Consider the following 18,757-nt stretch of genomic DNA (forward strand, 5'->3'; position numbering starts at 1 on the left):
GGAGCGAGGAAAGGATTTTTGGATGACCTCCAAAAGGTTGCAGAGATAGCAACGGAAAATCAAATGCAAAAGATAAGAAACTCAGCACTGTGCATTATTAAGCCGTTATGATGTAACATTTGGTTGTAGTAAAGAGCAAGAGTTTGAGGAAACAGCTTTCCAGAGGTAACAAAAACATGGCTAGTTGCAGTAAATTCCTATTTGTGCATTAAACATTAAACAAATGTGATATAAAATGTTGCTAATTACTTGTAGGTTGATTTTGTGGATGAAGCCAGACGAGCTGTTTCATTTTTATCGTCGTCATTTTTATAGTTTCTTACTTTTTACGCCGTTGTAAAAATCAACATACTTTTGGTTTTTGCCTTTGTGAATCAAACATAATATCCTCTTTTCTTTTCAGTGCCATATCTTTTGTTTAAGATAAATGTGTGTCAATGGGGAATAGCATAACTGCTTCACACATTCATAACACAAGGATGAATTTCTGGGAGCTAATTTGCATTAAAATAGCCAGATAAAAGCAGCTTTTTCACCCTCAGTTTAAGAGTTGAGAATGAACCGCCCCCCCCTTTTCCCTCCATAATTCAATTCCCTGATTTTTCTCCTGCTCTTCTTTTCTCTCTTGTTGCTAAATCTCTTAGAGGCCATTCACGTGAAAGCCTCGTAAATGTAGCAACTCACCCTGTTGCAGCGCTTATTTATATGAGAGATCAGAGGGAGCAAAGGGTATATAGCATCGGCTTTACAGTCTGGCATGCACACACACACACACACACACACACACACACACACACACGATTAATACTCTTTACTAGCTCCCACTTACTCTCTGTCTATTTAGCATTCTCTCATTCCTCCACACCAGGCTGCCTGGACCTGAACAAAAGCTCGGTAGGAAGCAGCGCTGCCTAGCAGAGAGCTTTCAGGAATATTACTCTGCAGACCATGTGCTCACTGGAGGGAGATGGGGGACAATCTGCAGAGTCAGGACGAAACATACAACTACAGGCTTGATGGAGATGCAGAAGAAATGCAGTTTGGCAGTGAAAGAGGAGCAGGAGCTGATTCTGCATCTGCATTTTACAGATAGTTGGCTGATAAAGTCCTTAGAGAGTCAAGTTTTCTGGCATTTTGTTGCCTTTTCTGTACACAGTTATCTTCTTTAGTGTTAATGACTCACGTTTGACTCTGTAATCAGGTTTGCTTTCTCTGTTATTTGATAAAAACAAAAATACATTTGAAAAAAAACTCAATGGTTAAAGCATTACCTTGAGTTGTATGTTCTTGATGTGGGGGAGGGGTTCGGGGTCTGACGGGGACGGGAGCTATAGGGATGAATAAATCATGGAAAGCCTTCCCTTTGATTGTGTGTGTGTGTGTGTGTGTGTGTGTGTGTGTGTGTGTGTGGCAGTTGGGTTGACTCTGCTAAAGACGCAGTTTAATCAATCAACCGATGGCGGTGCTACTGGGAACTGATACAGAACTGAGATCAGAAAGAAGCCATGAAAAACAGACAGGAACAGGAAATTACAAGCAATGTGTCGACTTTTTGTTTGTATTTATTAGAAGAGATTTGCCGATTGATTATGCTGTAAAGTTTTATTATAGATGCCCTTTGTGTTCGCACTGTCATTTGCTTATCTTTTCTAATTTCCTGGAATGGTTAGGGGTTTAATCGGTCCATGATTGCTCACATGTTCCATCATTGTTGTATCTCATATCAGGTTTAAGTGAATTTCTAAATTGATCTGTGCGCCTCTTAACAATGCTTATTACAAAGACGTGATATATAACTACCGCTATTTACACCTCGTAAGTGCCATACATACATTGCGTACATTAACTGTACCATTAGCTTGCTAACATAACCTGTTTAGATTAAAGTAAAAGAGATGATCTGACACTTGATCAAAATTTTGTTAAATCAATAACTAACAAATAATTAAATAACTTGTTAAAAAGGGTCATTTATAACATAAGTGTGTATTTTACACTCATTCTAAACTGTATGAATATGTCTTAAACACATATTTACATATATGTATGCATATATAAATAAAACAAATGATTTGCAGTTGGATTGACACCTAAAAGTGTGATTTTTGGCAGTAGCTTTCGACTTTACACATTACAACAACTTGATTTGGTAGGAAATTACGTAGGACTCTATACACCAACTTAATTCATGACTTGTATGGGCATAAATCAAAGACTGATTCTTGCTGAAAAGAGTCAAAGAAATATATTCTGCATAGGCACACTACAGCTTTAATTGTGATGAAAACTGTTACTCATTTGATAATTCATTTTTGAAAAGCCAAAAATATGTTTTGGCACGTTTTTATCAGATCGTTTATATTTGTTCATCTCAGTAAAGGCAGTGCAAACAGACATTAAGTCATTCATCTCCTCTCTTTGTTCTCTTTACTTTTTTATTTATTAATTTTTTTTTTAGCAGTCTGTTTCCTTCACTCATTCTGTTTGAACTCTTTTTATCTCTTTGTCTCTTGTCTTATCACACATTCACACACAAACACACAGAAGAACAACATGATTAATTTCCTCCTGGACAGGACAGACGGGTCAGGTGACCTGGAAACTCTAAATTGATCATAGGTGTCACTTATTGAATGTGTGTCTGTCTGTGTGACAGACCTGTACATTTATGGATGGATAGCTCATGACCTTAACTACCGTCAAATTGTACAGTGTTGCAGTTGACAGACTTTAGGAGAAGAAAATAAAACAGTGGCAGAACATGAGAACCAAACAGAGCAGATAGACGGATCAATAGATGGATGGGTTGATAAGAGGGGAGAAGAAAAGGAGAGGATAAAAAGGAGCAGGGGAGGGATGAAATAGAGGTTATGTCCTCTTTTACACTTTGGACCTGAGGGCCAATCATTACTCCATCTATGTCTGGAAACGACTGTTCACTTATTGATCAGTAGTGGGGCAGGTGGTGAGCTTAGGGGTTGTTAAAGATGCATGTGAAGTGAGGATGGGGTTACACTTGTCCTCTAAAAGCATATTGTTTGTACCCTTCTCCTTCCTGACATATGTTAAGTGTTGGATTAAAATTTAAAGGGTATTTCCTTTTTTATTGTTTAATAAATTGATATCAAACTGCCCTTGTGATGTCCGTGAACAAAGCGTTTAAGCAGGAAGTTGAGTCACGTCTGTAAGCAGTGAACCACAATATCCCAAAGGGGTTTATGCCTGGCCTGGCAGCTGTTTCTGTCCCTCTTTTGGCTCTTTATTGTGCACTACCCAAACCTTTTCTTTCCACTTCTGCTCAGAGTGAGAGAGAGAGTTGAGATGTTAAAAAGCGATGATTCACAGCTGGGTCACCTCATTCTCAGCTGTCATTTCACCATCAGCAAAACTGAAAGGAGAAACTGGAGCCAGGTGTGAAAGCAGCATTTTCTGAAAGCTCCGTTTTATGAGACCTGATTGTCACAGTCGACGTTGTTGGACAGACTGCAGACCGTGTGTTGATCTTTAGTTTACACAGTTGTCGAACAGCCGCCTGGTGTGTATCTGCACATCCACGTGTGAGTTGATGAACAAAATACTGGGGTCCATTTGTACACTCGTGCCTCTAAATAATGTCTGCATGCTTGCACATGTTTTCTTTTGCATGTGTAGGTGTGTGTGTGTGTGTGTGTATTTGTGTGTCCAGGTCAGAGGTCATAGTCTCGCCTCAGGATGACAGAAGGCCTAAAGAGCCCTTGGCCCCCATGCTGATCCTGTAGAGCCACTGTCTATGGAGCCTCATGCTGCTCTCCAATGGACAGATGTTAAAGGGTGTGAGCAGAAAGATTAGGAGGGATCAACTGAAATGCCACTGAAAAGTGAATACTGGAAATGGGACTTATTTTCACAAACTTAATTAAGTCCACTTCGGAAAAATTCCAGGACAGGGTTGGGTTTTGAAAAAGTTTCATCTGTTAAAAGTTACAGTTGTGCTAAACTGTAACGTGTAAAGTGTAAAACAGCTTCTGTCCCCTTGTGCAATCACACCGAGGAACTATAAATTGAGCCTGTGTGGACGTCACATTAACTTCTGAACCGCTTCCCAGTCTTTTCTCTTTCTCTCACATCATTTATCTCTGATTTTTTTCTCCTTTTTCGGGCTGAGTGCAAGTCGTCCTCTCTTTCCATAAACAAACAAAATAAGACTTAAAAGGAATTATTGAGTGATTACAAAATAAATTTCTGCGGACTTTTCTGTGTCTTGTTTGATTGTGTGTTTATGTGTAGACTTGCTACTATTGCCAGGTGACAAGTCTAATATTTTTCCCCGTGACAAAGAAAAGGCATTCTTGTTTTTGGCTTCATGTTGGTGGACTTTGGAGTATATGCACATTATTTTGGACCAATACAAGGGTTGGGGAATTTTGACAACTCTTGCAGAAGCACACAGCCTGCAAATGCAAAAACATTGACTACATGAGATTTTACAAGCTACAAGAGCAACTGTCATGTTTTAAATCTGTCAGGTTGTCAGAGATGGACCAAAACTCTTTAATATTTAGACAAAGAATGCACGTCTGAATATTGATTACATGTATGATTCATTGTTGTCCATTCTTTCTGTCACGCCCACTGCCTGTATGGGAAGAAGTACATGGGGATGTGACTGAGAGTGGGGGAGGATTTGGTTTTGTGTGTGTGTGTGTATGGGGTTTGGATGGGGGGAGGGGTAGTCAGGATCTTGCAGAGAATGAGTTTTGGGGTCACTGCACATGCTCCCCTCAATGAACACATGAGTATGAGTGTCGTGTAATGAGGGGCCTGTGTGTGGCTGTCTTGTATCTGTGATGATTAGCTGGAAAAACAAGATTTTTATGGCGATGGAGGATGGGTTTATTATTCACCATCACGTAAGCAGAGCAGAAGTGTGTTGTACTAATACACTGTTATAAGTGTGGCAGCTGATCAATGCATCCTGGATCACGTATACCATATTCACAATCCCTAATTGCAATCAAAATCCCACTTAATGAAATTACAGGATAGAAAATAAGCAATTTATAACATTATAACAATATTACTTATTATGGTAATAGTCATATTGTAAAGGACTGGGAAGCTCAGGATTGCCTCTCTGCTTTTGGCAGATGATATGATTCTGTTGGCTTCCTCAGACTGTGACCTTCAGCAACACCTACAAGTCTAAGGCCGTGGTTGGAAAAAAAATGGTGGAATGCAAGTGAGTGTGAGATAGACGTGTGGGCATCTACAGTATAGCTCTCAATTTTCCAGTCCATTTACATTATAACCCTATGGTCACAAGCTTTGGGTACTGACCAAAAGAATGAGATTGCAGATACAAGCGGCCGAAATGAGCTTCCTCCACCGACTGGCTGGGCTCAGCCTTAGAGATGGGGTAAAGAGTTTGGACATCTGGGCGGGCTCAGAGTAGAGCCGCTACTCCTTTGGTTCGAAAACTGAGATGTTTCAGGCATCTGTCTTGTATGCTTCCTCTGTGTCTTCCTTTGGAAGTTTTCTGGGCACATCCAATAGGGAGGAGACCCAGAATGTGCAGGAGGGACTATATAGCCCATGTAGCCTAAGAAAGCCTCAGGATCCCCCAGGAGGAGGTGGAATGCGTTTCTGGGGAGAAGGACGTCTGGAACGCCCTGCTAAACCTGCTGCCACCGCGACCCGACTGTAGATATAGAAGCGCTTAATGCAAAATGTGCGTAGCAAACATTACATCTGCTTAATATCAGCATGTACATGTTGTCATTGGAGGAATCTTTGCTTGATATCACAGCATTGCTGTGAATAAGTATGGCTCTAAGTCTTATCTAATCTTATCTATCTTATCACATACACTTCAGTTATGCTGGTATGCAGGTATTTTACTACACATGATCATGCTAAACGCCCTGATATCTACCTTCCTGGCCCAGTGTGCAAGAGCAACAACACATTCACAACCACTCGTATTACACACACACATTCACAGACCATGTGGGTTTACTGAAAGATGAGCTTGGCAGTAGAGATCATGATCATACTGTCTGACTCAATCCTGAACAATGAAGCGAGCTAAGAGGTGTAAAGGGCAAACAAATGGCAGCATTACTCACTGATGACATTTTATCTGTGTCACATTTGGGACATGTGCCTCTCTGTATGTTGGGTGTTATTCATCTCTAACCAACTCAACCACTTATCTTCTCACAGACAGATTCACGGATAGGAAGGACACCCAGACAAAATGTCCTTTGTCCATTTTTAAATGACTATTTACATTTTTTGACACAAAGAATCTTTTGATTTTAGGGAAAGATTAAAGGCATTGGGGGAATGAATGGTCTTAAATGGAGCTATGACTTATTATCTTCACAATTTTTTTATTAATTGATTAATTGTTTGGCTGAATATGTTAGAAAATAGTGAGTCAGAACCACTGAGAGTATAAAGAATGGTTGGCATTTGTGTGATGTCATCCATAAGTTTCTCAAGAACTGTTTTGAAGCTCAAAATCTGTGGCTCTGGCTGCCACCATGTTGGCAGTCCTGCCTCTTCAGCCTCCTGGCTGATCAGTGGACCTGAGGCGGGCCGAATGACACCTGGGTGCTCAAACAAGCCACCTGTAACGGCACCTGTCAATCAAAGCTGTTATGCATAACCTTAAACCTCAGTATAATTTGAATCTGACTCAGTACAGTTGTCATGAACGGAAAATCAGCTAAAAAGACCTAAACAGTTTTTTGTACCAGGCTGTAAACATGTCTATTTCTGCTGCGAAGTTGGACATTTTATTATGGCGTCTTATGACTTAAGACTGACTTGTCCTGTAGCCAGCCTCAAGTGGACATTAGAGGAACTGAAGGTTGCCGCTTGGTCAGAACTAGTATAATGCCATAGTAAAACTACAGCTGCGTGTATTATTAGTAATTCATGCTAAATTAATTTGCTAATCTTGCTCTTCCAAGATAAATTTAATCTTTATGTCCTGATTGCATTATTGATGTGTCTGTCTCTTGTATTTACATTTCTAAGTTATGTCTATCCTGTCACATGTTAATAATTTCATGAGACTTTTCTCGGAAAATGTCTAAGGCCCCAAATCCTTTTGTTTTATTGCTGGATCTACTTAATGTCCTCTGAGGTGTTATCATTGAAGAATAATTGACTTCTGTCCAATTTGGCTGAATATTATGTTTAGGCACATGGACAGATTGGGAGAGTCATCCAACTCTTCCCTCCAAATACTGGCGGTATGACAGCTTAACAGACCTCCCACCTTACATCCTGACACCTGCCTGTATATCTCCACATATTTGAGGGGGGCTGTATCACCCTAACTCCTAAACATAAACCAGAGCTCTCTGGTATGTGGAGCTATAAGAGGGATCAGATCTTATCAAGTTTTTTTTTTTTTTTGGTGATATGCTCTCCCTCCTAATCACACACCTTTTGTTTAACATGTGTTTGCATTAGCTTAACACTGTTTGGTCGGGGGTTCTCATGTGGACCACCAGTGAAGTGTAGCAGTCTTTATTTCACATGGGATGTCTTTACTTTGGGTGGCTGTCTTCTCACTCATTAAGATGATTCCTGAGGCATGCATGGATGCGCCTCAACAGAAGTTATATAGAAGGAGAAGGCAGGAGTGGAAAATAGAAAGTAGAGATGTCTTGCAGTCTGGGAGATATCAGTGGTGGTTTCTGTGTCTGTGTGTGTTATGGTGGCTAAGATGAAAGAGAGGCTTTTTCTGAGGAAGAAAAGATGTTGAGTCACGGTGGCAGCTGTTGTCATGATTTAAAATAAGTGATGTGCTGTGCAGCTGTCTGCCTTCAAATGATCTTTTCTTCATTTTTATCTCTCTGGGACTCTCAGCTCAATGATGCCAGCTTTTTACCCTTCAGAAAACATACCTCTGACCTTTTTAAGATCCTAACCACTAGTGGTAAGATTAGTGCTAGTACAAAGTAGGCTACTTAAGATGGTAAATGTTAATGACCTCTGCTCTCGCTTCATAGTTTCTCTTTGATTTGCTAACATAACAATTCTATCGATTCCTATCTTATTTTTTACTTGTTACCCAGCTGCTGGGTTAAAGTTACATATTTTTAGCAGAGTTTTTTTATCAAAAGCAACATACAAATGAGGCACAATCCAAGCCACGGTGGACAAGGGGATATCTCCACACGTTTGTAGTTGTGTCCTGTTTGGCCAGGTCCAGCACATCATAATATATAGCGCTGTGGAGAAAAATAGAGCAGTGCGGCTATGTCTGTGGAAATGCATTAAAGTTTTGCCCTAAGCAAATAATTAATTATTGCGTGCAGACAGTAGACAGTAGTATCTTTAGGATTATTTGAAGACGAAACCTGTTGCATTAGAGGTAATCTTTTATCCTTTGCCAAAAAGTGTTTTGTGCAGGGAACGCTGTGTGAATAAATCCCATTGTAATGTCCAAACGGGGCTTTGTTAGTACCTTCTAATGTTATACAGTTAGTATGATCACATGTACACATTAGTTTATTATGCTAATGATGATGCTGCAGTAGTAACATGCATACAATGATATTGCATGGTAACACACATACAGGTAGCATGTACATGCTCACATTAGTTTGTTAGCCATCGATATGTACAACTGTAGCTTTATATCTATATCTGTTAGCCACCTTAAGCAGCTTCCTCAGCAACAGACTGATACTCCCACCATGTAAGAAGGAGCAATGTCACAGGTCCTTCATTCCAACAGCTGTCAGACTCTTTAACACCAGCATAATGACCTTTTTAAGCATGAACTTTCTTCTGTATATTTATTCTTTATAATTTCTTATCCACCTTGTGCATACGAGCTGCTGTGACAATATGTGAAAATATGAAGATAGGAAAGGAAGCATATTTGACCCATGACCAAGGACAAAGCAGGGGCAATATTATAAAATGTACACGGTGTACTGTATCAAACAACAACCTAAAAAAAAAAAGAAGTATGATGAATTGCCGTTGCACTCAACTCTCTTGTTTTGGCTGGTTGATGAGTGCCTGTGACCACTCAGACATCTACTCCTCCTCTGTCTGTTTGTCTGGCTCATGCAGTGCTATCAGCTTGCTACACTGTATTTATAGTGAAAATACTTCCACAGAGATAGCTCTAATTTAAGTGTGTACATAACAAGGTAGATATGAGGTGGGGGTTGGTGATGGGAACATTTCACACAGGCAGCTAGTTGTTAGTCATTTGAGCCAAGCATTTTCTTTGCCAACATCTTTATTATTATAATTACATGTAAGCATTGTCACTGCTATTGTTGTGGCACCCAGTTTAATGTTGATCCCTCTCACTTTTGTCTTCTTTCCATCTTACAATCTGCTCTTTATTCTCCGATCTTTCTCCTCTGGCTCTGTTTCCCCGTGTCTCGCTTCCATGCATATGCCATGGCTGACGGTGTTGTGTGGAATGTGGCTCAACGTTCGGTTTTTAAATAGCATCCTAGCCTGAATCAGCCGCTCCTAATAAGGCAGAGGGCAGTGACACTGGCCCTAAAATATCAGCAACCACCTCACTGAGAATAAAACTTTTCCTTGCCTTGATAGTGAGAGATCATTGGTGATAGCTACAGTGTGTTAGTACAAACAAGACGCAGACTCTGCAGAGCTGTTTTCAATCAATCTGAAGTCGAGATAACACAACAGCATGTTTAATTGTAGGTGGCTCAACAGAATTTGAGCAGTCTTGCTTGAGCTGCAGGTGTTTGTACGTTACATTAATGACGGCTCAAGTCAGCTGAGGCTATTTGAAAATTTGCCACCGTTCACAAGTTAAATGATATCAGGTGGTGTACAATGACCATGTTACTAGAATGAAATGTAAAGTTTCTGTCGCATACCCTGTGATCAGTCTTTAACACCATCACTGTTGTTCCTTCAGGATCCTTGTGGGGGCGCCGCAGGCAGCAGGGCAGGGCCTGTTGAGGGGCAGTCGGCCAGGAGCCTTGTTCAGGTGTCCAATCACACCAGAGGAATATGACTGTGAGAGGGTGGATATTGATGGAGATGGTGAGTGTGCTGTAGTAGAGCTGAAACACAGCTAATTTGTTGATTCTTTGATCAGCAGCACCATTTTGCTGCTAACTGAATCAGCAACTATTTTGACAATTGACATTTGAGTATGTTTTAATTAAATACTGAAGCATTGATTCATTTCAGCTACTCATATGTAAATATTTTCTAACAAATGTATTACAACCAATTAAAACGTGTCAACGTACGCTACAAAAATGGTGATGGGCATTTTCTAATGATCAATTTCTGACCTTTTATCATCATTTTATTGCAGCACTGATTATTATTAAGATTGTCTTCCACCATCAGAATAAATCTTTCTATACTGCAAGATTAGGTGATTTAAAATGTACCTCATACTCAGAATTACTTGTGCTTGAAACAGAGAAAATTAACTATAATTTGAAGTTGTGCATAACAAGGTAAAGTGCTGTTTGCTTACTGTGGCTCAGATCCTAATTGGTTTACAATATGGAAACTGCTATGAGAACTATTTCCATCTGTGTTTTACCTCAGTGAGTTGGAACAGAGAGAACAAAGACAACCAATGGCTGGGAGTTACTGTGAAGAGTCAGGGGATTGGAGGAAAGGTGGTGGTAAGTAAAGGACACATCTTGTAAATGCATCAGTACAGGAAGCTGGAAAATAAAAATGTTGTTCTTCTTCTGCCTGAATGACTTGTGAACACTGGACACATGTTAGCGGCCAGCATATAAATGAATACTCTAATACTACTTCCTGTCCCTCACCAGACCTGTGCGCACCTGTATGAGCTCAGACAACGTGTAAGTCAACCCTCAGAGACTCGTGACCCAATTGGACGCTGCTACGTCCTGAGCGAGGATCTGACGGAGCGAGATGACTTGGACGGAGGGGAATGGAAGTTCTGCGAAGGCCGGCCACAGGGGCACGAGCAGTTTGGCTTCTGTCAGCAGGGCCTGTCTGTCAGTTTTACCCCAGACAACAACTTCATTCTGTTTGGGGCTCCGGGAACGTACAACTGGAAAGGTAAGGTGTCTGACTGAGCTGCAGAAGGCTGGATAAGGAAAACGACACTTCATGTGGAAAGATTTACCAATGTGGTGTTGTTGTGGTGTGCTGCATGATTGCAATGTTCAAAATGTTTATTTTTCTTGAATTTAAGGATGGCGTTTATTATTGAGTACTGTGACAAATCACAGTGGATATGAAGAAATGTTGCCACAACTAACATGAGCTGGAGATAAGAACTAATTCATGTAAACTGTTTAATTAAAACAATACAATTAACTGGACGATACTGTTAGGGATTAAAAAAAAATGAAATGATTTATAAGCCAATCTAGAGATTGGACAGAGCAGTGGCGTCCATTTAATCAAAGAAAGCGCTGAGATTTATTTGATGCGGCGTATTGATTTATTTTCTGTTGTTCATCTTTCACATGAGATCAGTGTGCTGCATATTAGTCCTAATTTATACAATTTAATTTCTCAAACACTGAAATCTAATATTTTGTCTGGTAGACATGTGTGATGTTTCTGATTTGACTAAATGTTATTTTATAAAGGCAGTAACTGTTTCCACTGTGTCCATCGCACAGGATTATTACATCTTTAGATGGATACAAAGTGTGATTTTGTGTGTGCGTGTGTCAGCTTCAGTGTTGGGCAAGTTACTCTAAAAAATAAGTAACTAGTTACAGTTACTAGTTACTTCTCCCAGAAAGTAACTAAAGTAGTTACTGAGTTACAAATTATAAAAGTAACTAGTTACTTTGGAAAGTAACTATTGCGTTACTTTCAAGTAATTCTATAAATGCTTAAATGTGTCAAAGAATTTGGACCCCACCTCTATCCCTCTTTAAAATACATGTGCGTGTTCAATTATTTATGATATATACTATACTTCCATTTAAAGAAGGATACCTTTGGATTATTCAGGCTCGTCATTCCTGTTTCTCGTTGACTCACGTGAATGTCCTGTGTCGTCTTTGTGTGGCTGACAATTTGTGTAAGCAACACCTGCCCAACTCCACCTCTGATTGGCTTACCATGGAATTTTACTCAACCTCAGCCTGTCGTCATCATTTATGCGATTGTCTCGTGCCGCCGCCCTCACTAAGGAAGAAGGAACTAGAAAAATCTTTGCTGCTCGGCTTAGAGATCTAGTTGGTCTGATGAAAAGCCTTCAATCATAGTAACGTGCCGTATTTTTTGGCAGTAACAATAACGGCGTTATAATGATGGGAAGAGTAATAGATTACTCGTTACTGAAAAAAAGTAACACTGTTACTAATGCTGTTATTTAGTTATTTTTAGTTTTATAACTTCAAAAAACAAAAACAAATTCTACGCAGGTTTTTAGTGTGTTCAATTCATTTTTATTTATATAGCACCAAATCATAACAATAGTTATCTCATGACACTTTCTATATAGAGCAGGTCTAGCTCCAACTCTTTAGAATATTTACAGAGAGCCAGCAGTTCCCGCAATGATCAAGTACTTGGTAAAGGTGGCAAGGAAAAACTTCCTTTTAACGGGCAGAAACAATAGACAATAGAGAATATGTCAAATAAATGGGGTAATTTAATTGATTGTAAATGTTGGTGAGACAGCTCCAGAAAGATCATGGAAGACAACAATTAATGAATTATTAAAATTAACAGTTTAATTTTGAAAAGTCACACTTTGATTGTCCAATTTAACATATATTTTATCATATTGTGTCATCATATGATGGGTGGTAAAGTATATATTATGTATATATATATACATATTATATTTAGTCTATATTTTTGTATATAGTAATGGCTAGAACGGTTCTATAATGATTAGTATGTTAGTACTACATGCCATGTTCCTGTGTGTGAGTGTTTGTCTGCTGTGTGAACGTGTGCCCTTGTTTTCTTGTCATGTCGCTGTGGACCTCACCTATTTCCATTCCAGGTGAGATGCGCGTCCAGCTCCTAAACCAGACTCTGCTTGATCTCGGTTTCTATGACGACGGACCCTACGAGGTGGCAGATCAGAAACAACTTAATGCCCAGCTCATCCCTGTGCCCTACCACAGTTACCTGGGTAGGATTCGCCCTCCCTGCTCACTGCTGCCTGCGCACAGGAGAGAAAGAGAGGGCGGAGGGGGGCGCGACACCAGAGCTCAGACTGTACCCCATCATGGCCAATGCAACCACGGGAGCTAGTAACAGTAGCAGTAGCAAACCGTCCCTTACCCTGTGGATTATTTCTGGATGAGTCTATCTGTGTGTGACTCAACGCCCTAAATATGACTCCACCTAAAAACACTTTCCCATGTGAATGTTCCCATGTGGGTGGAGGGTGGTAAAAAATATGAGAGCTTATTGTGGTCTGACATAAATTCCTATGATGCCAGTATTTAGCTCAAGTTTGGTGCCTCTCCCTTTCTTGGACGAACAAGGGAAGTAACCCAACGACAATGACGTTGTCCTCATTCTATTCACTGCCCTACAGGGAAAACATGTTAAAACTTTCAAGAGGGTGGTGTACAGTCAGTCAGGGTACAGTCTGAGCCCGAAATGTCGTCTCTCCTCCAGGTACCCAGTGGTTTTTACAGGGAAAACCCACTGCGGCACCACAAAGACAAAAAAAAAAATCAATCACAGCCTGTCTCACCTGCACCTTCCTCTCCCCTTTCCCCTCTATTTTCACTCTTTCCCCCCCTCACCATTTCACCACCCCATCACTCCCCTCCCACACTCCTCCTTCTGTCTTTCTCTTTCTGTCTTCCCCCTCTGTTTTGGGCCATAGGGCTCTTGTTCATGGCTAGCCCCATTGAAGATGCACTGCTGTACAAAACTCTGGAGCCCTCCACCCGGCCCACACCGTTTGAAGATGTAGCTCATAATAGCTACTTAGGTTTGTAGGCGTGAGGTGTTTTTGTTTGGACCGGACTTGGGCTTGTAGTGGAAGTAGTCCCACCGTCTTCTCCGTCTTTGTGTTAATCCCACCTCGTGTCTACGTATATAGATTTTTAGTCTGTAATCTATGTACTACATGGGACCGTAGCACCTTTACTGTTATAAAGAGACAGCCATCCAAAACTGAAAACCTTCTGTAATTATTTAATTTACTTTAATTTAATTTAATTTATTTTAATTTAATTTTTTGGCTTCATAATTTTTCACTTTCCCCTACGAGCTGATTGGACAATGTTAAGGAGATGGTTGTCTCTTTGAGTAGCAGCGGGGTGTTTGTCTGTTCTGTCTGTATAGATATCTGTCGTCTGTAGTGTGTTGAATCAGTCTGCATGTGTGTGTCGGTATGAAGCTTTTCAGGTGGTGGTTTTCTCTTCAGTCGTCATAGTTTTACTAAATAGTTTGAAAACGGTTTAACTAACAAATATGAGTCTACATCCATGCCAGCAGCTCTGTGAGGCACTGCGGTGCTTGGAGCCAAATGCTAACACCAGAGCTCACAATGACGACTCTAACATGCTGATGATCAGCAGGTATAATGTTTAACCATTGTAGTTTAGTATCTTAGCATGCTAACGTTTGTTAATTAGCACTAAACACAAGCTGCAGCTGACGCTGATGGGGAGGTTATTAGTTTTGTCGGTATTTTGTCATAAACGAAAATATCTGGCACATTAAATATTGACCTGATGATGGTCGCTAGATGTAAAGCTGAGGGATGACAAAAATGATCACAATTCATCCTGATGGGAACATGAATGTTTGTACAAAATTTCTAAGAATGGTTGACGCATTTGTTCTCAAAAGCATAAATGTAAACTTGGCGCTAGAGGAAAGGTCAGAGGATCACTAAAAACAGGAGGATACATCATCTTGGAATCATGAATGTCTGCAGGTCAAATCCTGAAAAGTTTGCAGATCGTCAAAGTTAGTAGGGTTCATCTTCCGGGGACCATGATTGTCTTCATGGCAGTCCATTAAACAGTTGTTGAGATATTTAGGTCTGGACCAAAGCGGTGGGTGAAAATGAGCTTTTTATAGAAAGTATAATGATTGTTATATTGATATGAATCTCTTGGTATTCAGTCTCTGGGTGTTATGACCCTTCGTCGTCTTAACGGGGTCTATTTATTGTTATTGTGGATTCCAGTTATTACTTTTCACTAAGTGTGTGGATCTGACATAAATCTCTTCATTCACATACCTCCAAGCCTGCTTACCCTCCCGCTCCCCATATTGAGCCGTCTCCTTGACAACACTAATTCCCACATGACCTTTTAGCCTTCATTTATTACTCACATGCTTCCATTGATCCTAACCAGATGATATGCCACACCTATGCATGCTTACTAAAATAACAGAGACAGTGTTGTAGCTATTTCTGAGTATTTTATCTGAACTGTCATTGAAGGATTTATGATGACATCTAGTTGTCCTATATTGTTCTCTTAGTTGTTCCTCTATTATGCTGACATGCATAAATTACTTTCTAAGGAGCAGTGCCTTGCTGAATAAAAGCATACGTCCTTTTTACCTCCACCAAGGCCAAATCAAATCCTGTCAAAGAGAACAGACTGACGCTTTTTATTGCACGGTGTCAGGCTGAATGAATTGTTTTATCAGAGCCAGTTTTTCTGGTGGCCAAATCCAAGTGGAGCAACCATTGTAAAGGGAAAAGCTAAAAAAGGCAAAAGAGAAAATACTGTCTCCCCCTATAAATTGTTACATCTTTAGTCATGTCTTTATCTTACTTTAGTTTTCAATCATTAAACAGGAAGAAAAAAACAACAGTAAATAATAGTAAAATAATAGTAAATGTAATCTCAGAGAACGTATTAAAAATAAAATGTGGAATAAACTGAGTTAGGATACATCATCCAGGAGAATGGACAAACAAATGACTTATTAACTGAAATTATGTATCACGCACTTGAAAAGAAAAATATTATAAAAAATATTTTAAAATATTTATTAGACCATATGAAATAAAGCAAAACCAAACAGTCAGGTTCAAGGTTTAGTCTTATTGTCATGATACAATACAAGATTGCCCCGAATATTTAAATTAGCATAGAATGAAACAACAAAATAGGCAATAAAAGAGAAAAAGAAAGCAGAATATATAAAGTAGCACTAAACTACAAGAAACTGCGAACATGAACATGGAGACACTGTTAACAATAGATACTGTACAGTACATATACATACCAACAAATGTAGAACTATATACACATAAACAATAGTGCAATATCACTGTAATATGGAAGTTATAGTGCAAGCATCTAGAGAGAGTAGACCCAGGTTTATATTGCCACCTCAGAAATGTTCAAAGAAAAACTCATATCAAATTAAATATGGTGCCATTTGCTAAATAAAAAAAGCAAATGTCGTCAGCGTTTTAATGTTACAAGGGTAAAATAGTCTGTGGCAATGTATAACAACATTATTCTCCATAAACTGTAAAAACGATTCAATTAAATCAATAATTTCTTATTTTCTTGTGTACTTTTTTCAATTAAATCAATAATTTCTTATTTTCTTGTGTACTTTTGACATATACAGATATGCATTCATGATTGTTAGGCAATATATACTGTAGATGTTGTCCATGTGACAATACATTATACGAAAGCTAATCATAATAACTTGCACTGGGGTTCATTGTAACTACCTTACAGCACTTACAGCCTTCTTTAAAACCTTCTTCTGCTTTAAGCTTCCATTGCCTTTTTAGTTTTATAGAGACGACCTTGTAGCAGCCTGCGTGTTAAAAGCCACCCCGTGTGGAAAAAGTCGCGCCTTTGTCTCTGTCTGTTGGTCTTTACAGGACCTGCGATGCAGACTGTTGCATTCCACACCTGCCACCCTGGAGCTGCCCACTGTTTGTCTCTGTTGTTGTATCCCTCTGCATGTTTACTCAAGTCTAACAAACGCCCCTTCCCTCGCCCACCCCTGCCCCATGTCCTGATCGATTACCCTCCCTCTTAACGGCCTCTGCATGTTTTTAAACTAATGAAGCAAATGCATGCGGTTGCTTCGATCTACTAGAAATGTTTGATATCATGTGCTAATTTTCACAGCTTGATGAAAGACTTTCAACTTAATCTTGCTGTGAAGCAAACACACGCGTACACACACATCTCCATCTTCCATCTGTTCCCTCTTTGCTCCACCTGATTTATATGCATCCTCACATTCCTACACACATATGCAGACGTACACAACGCACACTCACACAAAAGAGGAGTTGCTTTAGGTCATAAATCTGATTAACATCCACCCACCATGTTTACATACCGCCTTCACTTGAGGCAACTGATACAGAGCAGCAGCATCATGAATCTCATGAGACATTAGGTGAAGCCTCATACATCTCCCTCCCTTAATGTCCAGCTGACCAGCTTTAGTGGATTCAGTGGCCTCCGACAGCCTTCCACTAGCAAACACGGCACACAGGACATTTACACCCATCATGAGTTTGACATATAATCAATAGTCACTTAAGGCACACATTTCATTAGTAAGAAGATGAGCAGAACATACTACACTGAGAGGAGATGAGCCTCTGAGCCCCACGGTCAATACTAACCCCTGACCCTTTCTTCCTCCTACCCCCGTCTTCCCCTCCGTCGTGCCTTCTTCTTCTTCTTCTTCCAGGATTTTCTGTGGACTCTGCGATGGGCATAATGAGCCTCAGGGAGCTGACCTTTGTGGCGGGTGCACCTCGGGCCAATCACACAGGGGCGGTGGTGCTGTTGAGGAAGGATAACGTGTACCGGCTGGTACCACAACACATTTTCTGGGGGGAAGAGCTGGCGTCTTCATTTGGGTACTCGGTGGCTACAACGGATCTGAACAATGATGGGTGAGGAGTCAGTGCTGGAGTCAGTTTGGATGATCATTATGAAATGCTTAATGGTGACCAGTGATAGCTCAATCAGATCATTTGCATAAGAGTAGAAACTACAAGTAAAAGCTGTGAACTTTTAATTTTCTGCCTCTCTTTCTGTCACCAGTTGGACAGATCTGATTATTGGAGCTCCGAATTTCTTTGACCGTAAGGCAGAGATTGGTGGAGCTGTATATGTGTACCTAAACCCCTTTGGTCGCTGGGCCGATCAGGCTCGGCCTATCCGTCTCAACGGGACCTATGACTCCATGTTTGGAATGACAGTCACCAGTGTAGGAGACCTGGACCAGGACGGGTATGGAGGTGAGAACAATGTTTTTTCACATAAAGCCATGACCTTATCTTGTACTGCATTGTTAACATTATATATAATCATTATTAAATCTATTGGTTTCAATCCAGCTAAGATCCATGAAATTTTACTTTCACAAACATGTTTTTGTTTCTTATAATAAAACAGTTTTCAATCATCTGTTCAGATATTGCTGTGGGGGCACCGTTTGATGGAGATGGCAAAGTTTTCATCTACAGAGGCTCCGATTCTGGAATTGAAACTAAACCTGCTCAGGTGAGTCCTATGTGTCCTACAAAACAGTTCATGAATGAGTGAACTGAAGAAAGAAAAGATGAGAGTACAACATCAGCTGTCTGAATGAATGACGACTGATCAGTGTTTCTTATCCCTTCAGGTTCTTGATGGTCGTGACTTTGATGTGAGACGTTTTGGATACTCCATCTCAGGTGGTCTTGATATTGATAATAACCAGTATCCAGATATTGCAGTGGGCTCTCTGAATGATTCAGTGGTTCTCTTCAGGTAAGAAAAGATTTAATTAAAAACCCAAATGACATGCGTAACGGCTCAAT

General features: G+C 40.1%; 1 protein-coding gene across 3 annotated transcripts in view; it reads left to right on the plus strand.

Moving 5' to 3' along the window:
* itga7 (integrin, alpha 7) overlaps positions 1 to 18,757 on the plus strand; it is a 34,003-nt gene that overhangs the window by 5,276 nt on the left and 9,970 nt on the right. For 2 of the 3 annotated variants that reach the window (XR_002042682.2, XM_019270728.2), the window contains exons 2-9: positions 9,914 to 10,041; positions 10,564 to 10,643; positions 10,800 to 11,055; positions 12,974 to 13,105; positions 17,638 to 17,845; positions 17,997 to 18,193; positions 18,370 to 18,458; positions 18,580 to 18,707. Coding sequence is in view for 2 of the 3 variants with exons in the window: in XM_019270728.2 (XP_019126273.1) it covers positions 9,914 to 10,041; positions 10,564 to 10,643; positions 10,800 to 11,055; positions 12,974 to 13,105; positions 17,638 to 17,845; positions 17,997 to 18,193; positions 18,370 to 18,458; positions 18,580 to 18,707 (1,218 nt within the window). In the remaining variant the exon portion in view is untranslated. Of the gene's footprint in view, positions 1 to 9,913; positions 10,042 to 10,563; positions 10,644 to 10,799; positions 11,056 to 12,973; positions 13,106 to 13,813; positions 13,922 to 17,637; positions 17,846 to 17,996; positions 18,194 to 18,369; positions 18,459 to 18,579; positions 18,708 to 18,757 lie in introns of all 3 variants that reach the window. The other variant, XM_019270730.2, reaches the window with a different exon arrangement.

This window comes from Larimichthys crocea, chromosome VI, assembly GCF_000972845.2.
Source record: "Larimichthys crocea isolate SSNF chromosome VI, L_crocea_2.0, whole genome shotgun sequence".
NCBI lineage: Eukaryota > Metazoa > Chordata > Actinopteri > Sciaenidae > Larimichthys > Larimichthys crocea.